The 15378-nt window shown below is 57.5% G+C and overlaps 3 protein-coding genes across 3 annotated transcripts; 1 reads left to right on the forward strand and 2 right to left on the reverse strand.

The window, feature by feature from the left end:
* The first annotated feature begins 5586 nt into the window (after window positions 1-5586).
* C8Q71DRAFT_838852 (uncharacterized protein) lies at window positions 5587-8223 on the forward strand. The gene is made up of 4 exons (XM_047926492.1): window positions 5587-7177; window positions 7257-7654; window positions 7711-7760; window positions 7822-8223. Exons 1-4 carry the CDS (start codon window positions 5697-5699, stop codon window positions 8110-8112), a joined length of 2220 nt encoding a protein of 739 aa, XP_047776475.1. The 5' UTR covers window positions 5587-5696; the 3' UTR covers window positions 8113-8223.
* A 540-nt stretch (window positions 8224-8763) lies between these two features.
* On the reverse strand, window positions 8764-10526 carry C8Q71DRAFT_772389 (uncharacterized protein). The gene is made up of 5 exons (XM_047924407.1): window positions 10255-10526; window positions 9959-10201; window positions 9820-9909; window positions 9403-9770; window positions 8764-9326 (listed from the first exon to the last, which is right to left on the reverse strand). The coding sequence occupies exons 1-5, from the start codon at window positions 10501-10503 to the stop codon at window positions 8966-8968; spliced, it is 1311 nt and encodes a 436-aa protein (XP_047776476.1). The 5' UTR covers window positions 10504-10526; the 3' UTR covers window positions 8764-8965.
* Window positions 10527-12952: 2426 nt separating this feature from the next.
* C8Q71DRAFT_772431 (uncharacterized protein) lies at window positions 12953-15372 on the reverse strand. The gene is made up of 10 exons (XM_047924408.1): window positions 15120-15372; window positions 14803-15021; window positions 14668-14700; window positions 14518-14607; window positions 14365-14465; window positions 14036-14299; window positions 13806-13979; window positions 13683-13751; window positions 13332-13628; window positions 12953-13270 (listed from the first exon to the last, which is right to left on the reverse strand). The coding sequence occupies exons 1-9, from the start codon at window positions 15228-15230 to the stop codon at window positions 13445-13447; spliced, it is 1245 nt and encodes a 414-aa protein (XP_047776477.1). The 5' UTR covers window positions 15231-15372; the 3' UTR covers window positions 12953-13270; window positions 13332-13444.
* Between the last annotated feature and the right edge of the window lie 6 nt (window positions 15373-15378).

A 15378-nucleotide genomic window follows, 5' to 3' on the forward strand; every position in this document is an offset into this window, starting at 1 on the left:
GCGAGGATGCCTTGTGAATCACCCCCTGTGGCGAGAAGGTCATGACATAGGTCGGCAAGCAGGTGGCATAGGGTCTGGGGCGTGCGGTGTATCACAGGGGTCTTGTGTGATAACGGAGTAAGTTCAGTCAAAGAGGTGTACACTGACTAGTATGCAGGTGTCGTTCCAGGCTCTACCCTGAGCAGAGTTCACTTCAACACACTGGCCTCGAGGCCTCATACTTATGGTTCAGCTCTATGCTATTACCATGAGGCCAGTTCGTTTCCACTGAAGGACTGAGCCTATTCACTGCGGGCTGACTGTAGCAAGAGCCGCGCGATAGCTGTCAGCCTGGGCGACATGTCGTCAAGGCCAAACCCTCGGTGCCGCAAGCCGTCGATCGATCGACCGTGCCGCCGCCCGCATCGTACACTGTGTGTCGTGGCCAAGTCCAAATGCGTGCGTCTCCACAGCTGACCGCGCCCTCAGTTTGAACTTCAACCTCGCGCGCCTCGCTGTCTGCCCCCGCCTCTTCTCTCCCTCCCTCCACCTTCTCCATCCGCGCGTCGCTCACCCCGCTGGCCCGGCGATGGCTCCTGTTGCGGGCTTCGTCCCAGAGATCGTCACCAATGTCCTGAAGTCGCCGTTCTTCCGTAGAGCGAAGACCCCACGTAAGGGAGCAGCAAGCGATAATGCGGACACGCCTCTCCCGGAGCCGCAGGCCGGCCCTTCGGAGCCCGCAGTTCTACAGACCAGCCCGCGCGTCGCGATGTTGGAGAATCAGGCAAAGCCTGTGAGCGCAGAGGTCTGTATTTCGACGTGTTCTTCATGCAAGCCACTCACGTCTGTTATGTTCAGAGCGTCAAAGAGCCGTCCACGACACATCCCGCTAGTGTATGTCCGGTCAGATTGGTCTCCTGGGGATGTGTTTGACTAAGCCCCCCTCGTAGTTCGCCTCGTTTGACTCGTTGACAAGCGCGACAAGCGCGAATAGCCTCAAGAGCGAACTGAACAGTGTCCGCATGAGGATCGAGCCCATCATTGAACAGCCTACGCCTGCCGTCACGCCCAATGTTTCTCCGCCGCAGAAGGCCAACGACGCCGGCTTCCCGGCACCCAGCCGCCAGAATTCGCTCAACGTGTTCCCTTCGCCCACCACTGTCGAGAAACCCCAGGCGCATATAGCCAATGATCCCCCTTCTACGCGTACTGTTACATTCCTAACCGCCGCTCGTGCAGGCAGCATGAGGACTGGGGTGTCATACCAATCCTTCGGTTCTCCTTACCCTCCATCCGTCGAGAAGATGGGCGCAGACGGCTCCGCGGACATGTCAATTTCCTCAGAGGACGAACCCTCTGCGGTCTTCGCAACACCTCCTGCGACTCCGACCATGGGCACAGAGTTCCAGGACCGACAGTCACCCCCTGCGGTAGTCCTGGTCTCTCCCTCCTCGGAGCGTGGACTTGTGCTATCTATGTCGGATGCCTTTTGCCAGCCTCTACTGTCACCTAGGGCCTCCGCCCCGATAAGAACAGCCTCTGAGAGCACCTCCGACTCCCAGCCTTCAGGTTGGAGTCGCTCCAGTACCGGCCACTCTTCGGACACGGGCAACACATCCCTGCCAGCTACACCTCTCGAGTCGCCTCCAGCGGATGATCAGACGAAGCCAACGGTGTGGATCGGCGAGCATGCCATAGAGCCAATAGGTATACCGCTTCCTACCACGTACGCTGAAGCCAGAAGTGTGAGTTTGTCTCCTCTTCAGAAGCAAACGCTTCTCATGACGCATCTTTCAGCTCGCAAACACTTATCCCGAGATTGCTGAGGAGATCCTCAAACGTCCTCTCGGTCCTTCGCGCGCGCCATCTCGTGCTCCGTCGGTTGACAGTCGTCCGGCTGTGACATCTAGCTCTGCACCGACGTCTGACGCCGATGACGCTGATGACGAGCGTTCGCAGATTCGAAGTCCTCCCCGTCGCCGCGAGCACTCCCCAGACCACCCCAATTGGGCTCTTGCGCCTGACGAGGGTAGGGCGCGGAAGAGGCAACGCGGACGCGGACGGGAGCGTCAAACTCCTCCAAAAGAGAGCGGCACCCCTGGTGTGCGCGGTGGGAAACAACGAAACCGCCGGGCGCGTGGACGCAAGTTCGGTGCTGCGGCGAGCTTGGAGCGACTTCATATGGAAGCCAGTGCGAGCGAGAGGGAGGCGTCACCGGCTCAGGTGATGGTGGAGGCATTATTGAGGGGTATGAAGGGGATAGGTCAGCAGCAGCAGAGGGCTGGTTCTGGGGTTGCAGACGCAGGAACGCCGACTCGCTTTGGACGTGACGCGAGCGTGCCATTTGCTTCAGACTCCGAGGCGAGTTGGGTAGATGAGAGTTACGGCGGACGGCCCTGCGAGAACGGCTCTGTTGAGCGGGGGGACGCCTTGTTGAAATTGGTGGAAGCGATGGGGACGAGGGCGGCCAGTCCCTCTGGAAGCTCTCTTGCGACACCGAAGGCTGGTGAGGCCTCGAGGGTGGGCGATGTCAAGGCGCCGTCTGAAGCCCCTCAGTTGGAGGGGTGTCAGCAGCGTTCTAGAACGAGCAACCTTCTTGCTGCGACAGTCGAAGATGTCACTGACGAGGACGATCGCATACCTGTGCGACAAGCAGCGTCCAAGGGCGTTATTCTCGAGCTGGTGGAACAGACGCGGAGCGACGGACCGAGCGCTCATAAGGTTACGGAGGTATGTATTCCTGCTGGGCCGTTGGAACTGTACTAAGCAGGGTCGACAGAAGACGTTCACTAGACGCAAGGAACGCGAGCAAACTGTACAAGCTTCGGCTCAGGGTGCACCAGACACCCCGCAGAGAACTGACGCCCCGAGGAACGAACGCGATGTACCGCCGTCAAGTTCTGGGCTGGACGCGACTGCGTTTTCCTTCTCTCCGTCCTCTCAGCCGTTCGTTCCCTCGGCCGCACGACAGCCGTTCGAGAACCCAGCCGTGAAGCTCCCGTCACCCGGGAAGACTCCGTTCTCGCCTTTTGCACCTGAATTCGTCCCTAGTCGAGTACGGACCCATTCGAATGGACAGCGCACTGGTGGCCCCTGCGTGCTCTCGAGCCCAACACCTCATTCGGGCTTCACCACGGGTGCTTCGCCATTCATGCCGGTTGCTGCTACCCCTGCTGCAGCCGCCATTGTCAACATCGCGAGCCATGCCCATTCATCTGCTGCTGCGTTAGCGAAGCGTACATCGGAGGCGAACCTTGCTGGCGTGATTAACGCGACTGCCCCTGCGAATATTCCCGCAGCGAACGCAGCGGTTGGAATACCAGCCTTGTTCTCCCCACCGATTGCGAATGTCACGGCGGCTGCTCCACCCTCCATGATGCAGCCTGGATCCAGTGGTTCATTTGTGCCTCAGTCATCTTTCGCGCCTCCTCTTGGGAACGCATTCAGGCCCTCTTTATCAATGTTCGCTCAGCCTACACCTAACGTATCTCCACCTCTGGTCCCACTACGTGCCCACAGCAGACGCGGTTCTACGGCCAGTCTCTCTGCGGTACGACCAGCGTTCGTTCCACTGACATCTCAGTCGCCCGCATCGTTCCATCCCGGACTGTCGAAGCGCGCCTCTATGGCCAGTCTACACGGCATCCCCCCGTACTCAGCTGTTCCTTCGCCTCTGTCTAGGCAATCGCCCATCATCGGGCAAACGGTACAGATGCCTGAGGCGAGGCCGGCGCCATTCACGCCACCGCTGCAGCAGATCTATGCGCCCACGCCCTTATTCGGCGGGATGTCGAAGCGTCCGTCTGTGGCGAACCTCGCGGCCGCGGCTGCGGCTGCGACTGCACCATTTGTTCCGCCTGCAGCGCTGATAGGCCAGCCCATCGCATCGTCAACTATGAGCGCGAGCTCTGCGACGAGTGGCCAGTCGCCCTGCGAGCCACCTGCGAGTTCTACTCCTTCAACGCCGTCGTATGCGCAAGCCATGCCTCGGCACGTCATCTACGAGACACCCTCGCGTCCAGGGCCTGTGACTAGGGGGTCTTCACCTGCGTTCGCTTGGACACCTGCGACACGTCCTGTGCCGGACACGCACCGGAGAGGTGCTGCAGCGACTGTCAGCTCTAGGAATCATACGACGGGCGGGGCTCTGCCGGGGTACGATATCTCATGTCCTGCGGTTACGAAAGTCGACGCTATGCCTGAGCTCGAAAGGGCCTCCCCGGTCGACGATCTTGCGACAGCGCCACCTTCTGTGCAGAGTGTGGCGAGTCAAGTGCTGGACGACGAAGATGCCGAGAGTGAGTGCGCCGTTGCTACCGCTGGCCTCTCCGCGACGTCTTTGGTGGCATCTACGGGTGCTGTGGCTCCTACTCCAGGACAAGTTGTGGACCCGGTGACACCCCTGCTTCCGAATGTCGATGTTCCGCCCCCTGCGAGCCCTTCTGTGAGGTTCACACCCTTGGAGTCGGAGATCGCCTACACTATTCAGGAATCGACTTCGGCTGTCCTGACCTTGAAGGATCCCATACAGGACACGCAGCCCACGTCAGGTACCTCTGACAAGGTCGCCTTACCGGAGCAAGTTGCTGGGTCAAGCTCTGGCAACGTCGATTCTCCTATCGGGATAGCCGCTGCTATGCAATTCGTTGTGGTGAACGGACAGGAACCAACCAGCACGCCCGTACGACCTCCCACACCAGGCGGCCAGACCTCGCTCTCCAAGCTCGTTGCGCAATTGCAGTTGGGAGATAACTTGAAGGACACGCCACCCCGGGCTACGTCTGTCGTGCCGAGTATCCATGCCGGGACGCCCGAGCAGCCCGTTCACTGGACAATCGACGAGCAAGGAAAGCTGCGGGCGAAGAAGGCCGGTGATGGTCAGTCCGAATCTGAGGCGCCGTCTCAGCCACAAGTGCAGCAGCAGCAGCCCGCCGCTCCTCCGCTTCCGCGACGGCGGCTGGGCCGAGAGCAGCCGGATGCGTTCAAGCCGTACTTCCAGAATGCAGGGCCGGCGAACCCGGCGCAGGCTAACGAGAGGTTTGCGGGGTTGAGGAGGAGGAGCATGCACTTCGCCCGGGGGGAAGGCGGGATCCGCGAAGCTGATGGGGGCGCAGACCGAGACGGTAGCCCAAACGCGGCTGGAGGCTCGAACCTGTGGAGAAGGGGCTCTGGGCAGTGGAGGACGAGGGTTGTTGACGAGGATGAGGAACAGCCACAAGAGGGAGGCACATCCGAAGGCTTGCGGAGGGGACGGGAGGCATGGCGGCCCAGGCGTTCACAGTCGCCGGGGATTCAAGAAGAGGATGTGTAAGTTCGAGTTGTCGTTCAACACACTGCCCTAGGAAGGATTGTCTAGCGAACGTGAGGATCTGTATCGGTATCATAGGACTTGTTGTCTCGTCCTCTCAGTCGACTTGTGTACGCGCTTAGTATTGTAGACTTGAATTCGGATCTGTAGCGTAGGCATCATCACATACTTAGTAGTACTGTAAATCACACATGGAGAACTTCCTTCAGCGAGCGAGTTCTTCAGAAAATCTGGCAAGTGGCGATCAAGGTCGACATACTTTGGTAGACGCTGGTCCCGACACCCTCCTGTGAGCGCCTGCCGTTCACACTCATCCGCATCCTGCATTTCGTGGCCGTGTCTCGCTCGCTCCTCCTCCTAAAGTGGTTGGGGTAACATTTCCTCCGCACAGAACATATACGGTATAAGCATGGCAATTTCGGTGGAGGGTCTCCCGCCCTACCCATCCAGCAAAGCGAGGGCAGCACTATCACCCTCGCAGGCCGCAACACTCCACCAGACCATCTCTTCTCGTCTTGCACAGACACTTGCTCTACCAGCATCGCAAACCAACACGTCTGCTACCCAAGCATTTATCTCCTCCTATGCGAAGGATGCTGCACAACTCGTACTTAACTCGCTAATTTGGGAGCAGTCACAGAGTGCGGGTCAGAATGTCTTCGCGAACTTGTCTCCGGTGGAGAAGACTATCCGACAGCGTGTATTTCTCTTCGCGGAGAGGCTGGCGTCCTCAGGATCTCTCAACTTGCAGACACTCCTGGATCTCAGCGTAGCGTACGGCTTGACGAATCTGACACGGTTCCGGAGTCTCTTCTCCACGGCGTTCTCTCATAGCAGCTCACCGCTCGTCTCGCAGGTGAAGGACGAAGCGATCCCTGCATTCACCACTCTACTTGCGGACGCCAACACTCAAGGTCTATACGGCCTGCGCAAGACGGCGCACATCCTCTTCTCTCTCCTGCGCCCAGCGCCATCGGACCTCACTCGTCTCTTCGCGCAGGACAAGCATTTCATGACCGCCCTCGCACGGGCCTACGATTACGGGCTCGGGTCGATCGCCCAATCCTATGGCGGGCTCAACGTCCGCTCCTCGAACGACGGCCCGCTAGACGACTGGGAGCGGCTTATCCTCGAAACCAAAGTCGCACTCATCGACAGCTTCCACCTGCTCATCCGCGCACTCATCGCCGACGTCGCAGCGCAGCCCGTACGCGCCGCGGACCCTGCGTTCGAGGTCATCTTTGGCCTGCTCGACGTCCCGCGCTTCCGCCCGAATGGGACAACGCCGTTCCTCGACCGTCCGCTCGTCGCGGACTACCAGCACGCGTATGACCTTTCGCGCACGCTCAAGGACGCGCTGAAGAGCTTAGACGACCCCCGCGGCGAGCTCCTCGAGTCCGCCTTGCGCGCGCTCGATGCGCCCGAGGGAGAGGGTTCCTCTGGACCTGGTGCACTGAAGCTCCTATTGCGCTCGTCTGGCGTGCCGCCGGGCATCGACGCGCGTGGGCGTGGATCCTCTGCTCCTAGCAGCAGCAAAGGCAAGGGGAAGGCAGTGGCGGTAGAGCCACGCGCGGACCCTGCACTGGACGCGGCCGTCGCTCAGGTACTCGACATCTTACCCGACATGCCCGCGCCTTACTTGCGTTACCTCCTATCGAGTGAAAGCTACCCGTATCGCGGGGACGCGGAGCGGCTCCTGGGCGCGTTGTTGGAAGGCACGGCGCCGAGCCAGGAAGAGGTGGATAGTGCGATGCGCGCTGCGAAGGCCGATGTGGGCGTGGTTGGTGCGGCGGAGAAAGCGCCGGACGAGTTTGTGTATACGCGCGAGCGGCGGAACGTCTTCGACGAGGAGAAGATTGATCTAGGGAGCGCGAGGGTTGGGAAGAAGCGGTGCGTACTATCTTCTGGAGCTCATACCTTCACTTCCACTCGAAGCTGGGCTGACATATGTTTGCTCTCATGCGCACAGGGACGACGCGGAGACCCTTCTGCAGGACCGCTCCGTCGTAGCCGAGATGAAAGCCGACATACTCCGGCGCGCAGAAGAGGCCAATTATGACGAGGACGATGAGGACGACGCGGACCTCTACGGGTACTCCGCCGCGGGCAAACCCAAAGGCAAGGTCGTTGCGTTCGAGGACGAGCTAGACGACGTCGAGGGCAGCGGGGTGAAGGTGCGCGATGGTGACGAGAGCGAGCTGGACGGTCCGGACGGGGAGAGTGCGACGGACAGTGAGGAGGATGAGGAGGAAAAGAGGAAGCCGGAGACGGTCTTGGAGTTAGCGTACCTAAGGGACCAGAAACTCTTTGAGAGGGATGGACAGACGAGGAAGAGCAAGGCGCGGACGGAGCTGAAGGAACAGACAGGTGCGGTGTTTGCTTGCGCTCTCGTCGTGCAGGTGCTAACAAGCATGCGCTTCCAGGATGGACAGACGAACAGATCGAGGGGTGGAAAATTATGCTGGAACGGAATGTACGTTCGCTTGTGCTCCTCGGTCGTTGCTCTTACTGGCATGCTAACACTTCGTACATAGCCAAACAAAGACAAGATCCTCGCCAAACACGAGTTCACCGGCAACCAGATCCTTCCCTCATCCTCTTCTTCCCAAGACGCGCACCGAGGCACCCCCCGAGGCCGAGGTCGCGGACGGGGCGGCAGGGGACGTGGTGGCCGCGGGGGCGGTCGCGGTGGTGGTCGTGGAGGTGGACCGGGCGACACCGCGAGGGACAGGGTATGGAAGGACAAGAACAAGGCGAGTCGGGGAAACCATGACCGGAAGAGAGGGCATGACAAGAAGATGGCGAGGACTGGTGGACCGAGCTGAGCGATATGCGTGGATGCGTGTGTACCTCCGACTATATCTGGTGTATATAACGTCCGCTGTCTTCTGGCGTGCTCATTGTTGCGATTTTACAGGGCCTGTCGGGGCCCCAACACATCAGAGTAAGTACTCCGTGCAGTTGGTCCGAATGCGGCTATCCGCTACGATGCAGGCTTCATGTTCGCTCCAGATCTTGATTATGGGCATGGCATCGGCCCCTGGTAGTCGTTGTCATTTTCATCGCTGGGCGTAGTGCTTCTGGCTGAGCAAGGTACATATAGGGATGACAATGCGAACGTCTGCAGCACTCGGCTCATGACGCTCGGCAGGTCTTTGAACTGTACACATAGGAGTACTAGGATGACATGGCAGGTGGCTAGTCTCCCTAAGGCAGTATCTAAGAGCAGACATCTTCGGGTGCTGAAGGATTTGCTTCGCTCGCGGATTAACCTCAGTTGAATGTCAATCCTGTTCTCAGTCCAGGGTATGGCCGTCGCTGCAAAATCGTGGGGACAAGTGCAGCTAGACGAGATTGACAGTCCCGCGAGCTCAACGGCTGCCACCCCGGCAGGATCCCCTATAGACGGCAGGAAGCCCAAGGAATAGGTTCGCAAATCACACGTGTACACGTACTCGGCGACATTGAATGACCGAGAGGAAGCAAGACGCGGAAAGGCACACGTCCGTCTGAGCTGCGTAGCCTCGGAGTACCCGGTGAACACATCCAATATTGCTCCGCACTGACGGTACAACATGCCCATGGCCGTATAATACATACCATACACACAACAATATTCAAGCATACCCATCAATACATTCCCAATCGTACATCATACAAGACCTCTCGTTTCGCTCATCAGGCGACAAGAGTGGGGGTGGGAGGCAAGCGTGCGGACTGTGTTGTGTTTGTGTCGTCGGGAACGGAGTTTTGAGCGCGCGCAGGCGTCGTCGGGGAGGCCGAGTCAGGAGAGGCGAGGTGCACAGTTGGGTGGGTACCGGGTTCGAGTGCCCCGTCAGCTCCTGTAGTTCCGGACGGCGCCGTGCCTTGCGAAGGTCCTGCGTCGGCTCCTAACAGTGACGGCCCAGGGCTGTGCATGCTGACCTGGGACTTCTTGAAGATGCGGCGCCCCCTGACGAACCCTACACCTGCCATGGGTGTTTCGGGAGGGGTAGCGAGGGGCGTGCTTGAGGGAGTGCGTGATGAAGATCGAGTGGGTCTGAGCGGGTGAATGAGAGGAAGGCTGGGTCAGTATCGGTAGGACAGTGGTGAGGGGCAGCGCACATTACACGCACATCACATCTACCTCCACCTCCTGCTCCTCGGAGTCACCCGGGGGCAGGTTGGCGTCGACCTCTCCCTCTGACTCGTTCTCGTCGGGCGGCTCAATATCTGCCCACTCATTCGCGATCGCGCGAAGCGCGTTCCAACTTTTCTCCCTACTGGGGCCGCCTTGACGCCTAGACTTCGTAGCCTCATTCTTCGCGGCATCGTTCATGATGTGGTAGAAGCGGCGGAATAACTGCGTAGATGAATGATTAATGCTGCTGTGCCTGTATTTGAGCTCGGTAATCACAGTCTTCATGGCGTGCTCTTTGTCTGATGCACTGTGAGATGGCTTGGAAACAGGCTGCAGAAGCTCGATTTCGGGGCTGATCTCTCGCTGGGTTTGCTGTGAGTTGCGAAAAAATCATGATCAGAATCGCCCTCACTGCCAATGCGACCCTGGCCAGCTCGCCCTTTTCGGCAATCCCAGGTTCCGAGTCGGAGACTGACGGCGATCGTTTGCGCTTGCCTCCAACCTTGTGCGAATTTAGCTGACAAAATATCGAGAGTCAATGCATGACTGACCTGCTCAAGCAGCGTGCGGTTCTCAAGCCTCAGCTCAGCATTGTCACCCATCAGCGTGTACACCCTCTCCTTTAGCTCTTTGATAGTCTGCGCATCTTTTGCCTGCTGTCGCTTTGTGGAGTAGTTTGTGAGGTGTCCTCTACCCAAGCGGGTGCTCCTAAGCTGATCACGAAGTTCTGCATTCTCCGACTTGGAACTCTCCCAGAGCGTCTGAACCCTCCGGAGAGCCTCTGAGAAGTTGTCCTGGATATTCTCTCGTCAGCACCGGTGAACGCTTCCCAGCAAAGCGCGCTCACCTCTGTGTCCTCGTCGTCCGAGACCTCGTTATGTGTGCGGCGTGTGGCACCTCGGACTGCTCTGGAAAGAGGCTCACTTAATCCTTCTGTCTCCGTATCGCCCCCAGCATCTGTGGTCTCAGCGCTGTATGCGCTCTCCGAATCAGACGGTAGGAACGCTGCTTCTGCGTAATTTAGTCGTGCGCTTCGACGAGCCTTCTTGCGCGGCGGTCCACGCTGGGACTGGGATTGGGAGCGGGTGAGGGGCATGGTGGATGGTGGCACGGGAGAGGGGCCGGCGGTGGCTGTGATTAAATAAGGTCGATCTTGATCGTCGCGGAACCATTATAGACGCCCATCCTCTAGTCCGGGCCGCCTGCCAGTCTCTGCCAGTGCTTTCTGACTGCGTCTCTGCTTCGAGCCGCCCATTTGGTTATATTTATGAACACTTGGATCCTTTCATTCGCTATGGGGCATTCAATATTGGCATCGCAAGGAACCGCTACGAACGCGGCGACCGGTCATCGACAATAATCGTCACGGACCACGGTGCATTTCCTCAGGTCAAATGTTCGACCACCGTGGTCCTGAGCTTCATATGGACATTATGCCGAGGCCATGTATGTATACGATGTCTTCTGTTATTGCGCTCCGAAAGCACTTCCAGTCAGCCGCGAGGAAGCGACGTACAGTACTCACTGCGCCGACTTGGGACGAAATTGGTACGTGGCATTTCTATTGACCGTGATTATGTAACTTACTGAATGGCAAGTCCTCGAACACCAAACACCAGCTAGAAGGATGGAGTGACTGTTGTGAGCGAGCAGAACACGGTCTAGCCTCTAGTTTGTACAGACTCGGTCGTCATTGTGAGTCTCATCCTGTGCACTTACCCTGCGGAGTAATCCGTGCTCATGTTGGCTCCAAGTGATGAAATGCGCGATACGAAACGTGATGATCATTCCCTTCTCGACGCTACAGTATGCGAACGGCCTCCCATTCCGCCAACCTCACCGCCTCCAAGAGCTGGTCGGCGTCCACCTTGTTGTACTGTCAATCAGCCCACCGCACGCTTGACGAGTACGCACGCCCACATACCTGCTCATCGGGAAGGACCGCCATCGAAGGCGAGAGCAGTTACTTGCTCTTCGGGGGCTCGGCGCAGCCGCATGCGGGGTAGGTGCAGGAGCCGCCGTTGGCCTGGACGTTAGCGCAGGTAGCCTTGTCCTATGGTCGCGCTGTCAGTTACCACTTCCATTAACCGTCTTCCCGAGCAATGCACTCACAGACATAGTGATGTGTGTGGTTGGAAGGGGCGGGTGATGGTGAGTGGGCTGTGTGTGTAGTCGAGGACTGCAGACTCACTGCGAACCTTGTACGTCTTTTATAGCTGATGAGCAGGTATTGGGCGTCTCTCGTATGTCTGCGATTGTATGTTATCCGAGGACAGCAATTGGAGCCTAGGATGCCCAATGGCAATGCGGGTGTTCGTCAAGCCCCGGCCGGGGTGGACCTACGTCAGGAGAACAATGGTCCTCGGGCGGTGACATGTCCGCACGTTAGGGTTGGCTCGGTCCCAATTTGGGCGTCCTGGTGGAAGCCGAGGTCCGTCTTGCGACGGTTCATCTCCATGGGCTCCGATTGATTTGGTCACCGCTACACAGTGACTCGGATGAACACGAGGCGGATCCGTGCTTTGGATGCTCGGCGAGCGTGTGTACACAGCATTGCTCTGAACCCAGTCCGAGCGCTGCGAGGCGGTGATTGGAAGGTCGGTTCACTCTAAGTACTCGCAGATGATCATCCGCGGCTCGAAGTCAATTCAATTTTTCTGAATATTCATAGATCCAACTTAAACTATCCATTGATCATGTTTCCTCCGTTATCACTCAGTGGTACCAGAGCCGGCACATCAAGCCCGGAAGCTCAGTAGTTTCATCTCCTCATGTTCGTGTAAGGCAACGCTAACGATGTCCGAGTCGAACCCATCTCCGTAGGATCGTCTCTCCATCATTGACTTTCGACTTTGGGTTTTGGCTGCTAGGCTGACGAACGCATTGAGGGACTCATCACACGAAGAAGCAATTCAGAATCAAGAGACATCCTATTCGCGATATACATCTACGATTCCAAGCACCGACACGTCCGACTGACTTGAACCTGGGACCATCAACATTCAAGACCTTAACGGCCCATTTGCTACCGACAGCGCATCGCTATCCAAGGACAGAACATCAGTATCTTCATTGCACCCTTTAATACACGGACATACCTACATAGCGCATCTGGACGGTCGCAAGCAACGTTTACTTGCTCTTTGGTGGCTCAGCGCAGCCGCATGCCGGGTAGGTACAGCTGCCGCCGTTGGCCTGGACGTTTGCGCAAGTAGCTTTCTCCTACATCGAACGAGGTTCGTTAGCGTCGTAGCTCGTCACAATTATGAGACGCGGGCTGGTACTCACAGACATTGTGGATATGCGTGTGGTTGTAGTCGAGGACTGGGGAGTGGAGGCGGTTCGCAGTCTGCTTTTATAGACGTCTGAGGAGTATGTAGCGCTGTGGTCATCTACGAAAGTAAGACAGGGTGGTTGTGGACGAGCCCTGTCTTATGCTATCCGTTGAATGTCATTGGCTTGACGAGTTGTCGCATGTTGCACGCAAACTTCCAATGCTCGTATACAGATGGTATTTAGATAGAACAGGATCTCCCGGTGATGCCCCTCGGGCCGCAGTGCCATTGCTCCCAACGCGAATCGGTTCATTGGCGCGGACACGGTCAGTCGTTGAATGCTACGCCTTCGAACGCGGATCACCGTCAGGAGGAAGACAAGCTAAAGACCCCGGAATGAAGAACAGGTGCGACCTTTCGGGAGACATCTTCTGATAAAGGGCTCACGAGGTTGTGCATTACGCATGTCATGACTATCCATTGGTTTAAAAGCGCATAGCAGGATTGATAGAGGATGTAACACATACCACGACGTTTGATGGTCCAGGAAGATAAGCCAGGTCATACAGATTGGGATTGCAGAGTTGAGTGAGTTACGTTCGTCCCCCCTGATGGTACCTAGGAGAGCCTCACCAGTCTGACGAACCAGATCCTCGCTCCGTCGACGTCGTTTCGCTCCGCGTAACTCATAAATACAACATTAATAGTACACACCCGATACACACTTGGGATAAAACACGCCTTGCACGAGCTTGAACAACCTTACAACCGTCGCTTCTGCTTCCGCGCTGCGGCCAGGTCCTCCATGCGTTTGCGCTTGTCTCTTGTTGGAGAAGCTACGTATGCGGGCCTGGCGCTCTGAGAGGTTTGCGGTGTTATCACCGACTGTTCGGCCGCAGACGAAGGTCCAGCGACAGGTTCATCCTGAGTCGGCGCAGGGAGCACACTGCCATTCTCCCGGTGAGCAAATGAACGCCGGTTGAGAAGGTATGCTACATACGATGGCTCAGGTAGTTCGGTAATGAGGAGAGAACTTGACGGCCCCGGATCTTCTGGTTCTACACTATCTCTGAATGGTTGTTAGTGCCCCTGGAGCGAGATATGTAACTAATGCTCAGCTTACACTTGTGATAGAGGAGACGATTCTGGGGTAAACGTTATCCGTCGCTTCCTACTAACTGGGGTCGCTGGTGGTCCGTCATCGGGCGGCGGGGTGCTAGGCAGAGGCCCAGCATCAACCGGTTCCTCCGGTTCAGGTGATGTGGCAATTGGGTTCTCAGATCCAGAGCGGACAGAGCTGAATGCCTTTAGGTTCGAGTTCGCTCTGTAAAACCGAAGCAAAATGGATTTGACCTAGCGTCACCGTTCGGCAGCTCATCGTCAATGAATTCCTCCTCCGCTTCCTCCTCGCTGGTATCCGCTTGCCTGCGCAAGTCCATCTTCGCCCATGCCTTAGCCACCTCGAGGAGATCATCCCACTGTTGGGATGCTGTGTATTGGACGATGTCAATCTCATCTCGTGGGCAGACGGTACGGCACTGTGGACATATGACGTCTTCTTCGCCCGGCGATACCTTCGATATGCAAGACTTGCAGAACGTGTGTTCGCAAGGCAGGCTGCACGCAGTCGACGCTGTTGTGAGACATCTACGTCTTACAGAACCGCCATCCTGAGGGCGTACCTCACGCTTTTGTCAACCTCCAGAGGATCCATGCAGATGGGGCACTCCTCGTTCTCTTCAATTGAGCTAGACAGGACTATGTCGTGGAAGCTGCGGAGCAGCTGAATCCGTGTTACACGCGCACTATGCATTCGACGTCCGAGCGATGCTCACCTTCCTCATGCGATGGGGAGAGTCGCCGATGAAAATTTCGGCATCATCCTCAAGCTCGGCGACATCCTCCTTGACTTCACGAGCCCGGAGCTAGTATGAACTGACGATGGGTGCACCCAACATATATCCACCAAAACAGGGCCAACATACCTTTGCGATTTTCTTGCGATCCTTACGCCTTGCCTAAACGAACCATACGGCCGGTCGGCATTGAGCGGGACGACGAGCACAGCCATCAGCCGTCTACCTGCCAAGTAGCACACGCTGACGCCTTCACCTACATACCTTCTCCAAGTCTCGAATCTGACCGTTGAGTCGTCTCGCTTCGCTCTGCAGCTTTGCCACAGTCGGCCCTCCCCTCTTACCCCGCTTCGGCTGGATCGACACATCCTCAGCTTGCTCAAACGCCTCCAGTCTCTGCTCGAGCTCGCCATTTCGCCTGCGCAATTCCTCCAGCTCTCTCCGCATGTTCCGAACGCCGTTCACTGCTTTCAGCAGATGCACCTAGGGAAGAAGCACAAAGCATCTTAATCACTACATTTCTGTGTCCCGCCAACTTCCCGTCGACTCAGAACTAGCTGTATACCAGCATGCCCACACACCTCCACGCCAGTGCATTCTTCAGATTCACCCTGCGTCGGTTCGTCGACGCGCTCGGTGGCGTCCTCACCGTTCTCAGGGTTTGCGTCGGGAGCGTGGGATCTAGTGCGCATGGAGACAGTCAAAGGAGTCACTGCAAGCTGTGGTCAAGTCAAGGTCAGGTCAGGTCAATCTGACCGAAGGTGAGTTGCGGACATGGAGATTTCCTCTTTGAGTCAAGGAGTGCCATTTCTGTACAAGAGTTTTAATGATGCTCTTCCT

This window comes from Rhodofomes roseus, assembly GCF_022264815.1.
Source record: "Rhodofomes roseus strain CIRM-BRFM 1785 chromosome Unknown C8Q71scaffold_17, whole genome shotgun sequence".
Classification (NCBI taxonomy): Eukaryota; Fungi; Basidiomycota; class Agaricomycetes; order Polyporales; family Fomitopsidaceae; genus Rhodofomes; species Rhodofomes roseus.

What these genes read in the sequence shown, in the direction of transcription:
- C8Q71DRAFT_838852 (XM_047926492.1), top strand. Translation starts at nt 5,697, where the DNA reads ATGGCAATTTCGGTGGAGGGTCTCCCGCCCTACCCATCCAGCAAAGCG. An exon ending in GGAGCTGAAGGAACAGACAG is followed by an intron (nt 7,655 to 7,710) that starts GTGCGGTGTTTG and finishes ATGCGCTTCCAG; the next exon opens with GATGGACAGACGAACAGATC. An exon ending in AAATTATGCTGGAACGGAAT is followed by an intron (nt 7,761 to 7,821) that starts GTACGTTCGCTT and finishes CTTCGTACATAG; the next exon opens with CCAAACAAAGACAAGATCCT.
- C8Q71DRAFT_772389 (XM_047924407.1), bottom strand. Translation starts at nt 10,503, where the DNA reads ATGCCCCTCACCCGCTCCCAATCCCAGTCCCAGCGTGGACCGCCGCGC. An exon ending in CGGACGACGAGGACACAGAG is followed by an intron (nt 10,202 to 10,254) that starts GTGAGCGCGCTT and finishes GAGAATATCCAG; the next exon opens with GACAACTTCTCAGAGGCTCT. An exon ending in ACCGCACGCTGCTTGAGCAG is followed by an intron (nt 9,910 to 9,958) that starts GTCAGTCATGCA and finishes AATTCGCACAAG; the next exon opens with GTTGGAGGCAAGCGCAAACG.
- C8Q71DRAFT_772431 (XM_047924408.1), bottom strand. Translation starts at nt 15,230, where the DNA reads ATGCGCACTAGATCCCACGCTCCCGACGCAAACCCTGAGAACGGTGAG. An exon ending in ATCGCAAGAAAATCGCAAAG is followed by an intron (nt 14,608 to 14,667) that starts GTATGTTGGCCC and finishes AGTTCATACTAG; the next exon opens with CTCCGGGCTCGTGAAGTCAA. An exon ending in GAGGTTGACAAAAGCGTGAG is followed by an intron (nt 14,300 to 14,364) that starts GTACGCCCTCAG and finishes GACTGCGTGCAG; the next exon opens with CCTGCCTTGCGAACACACGT.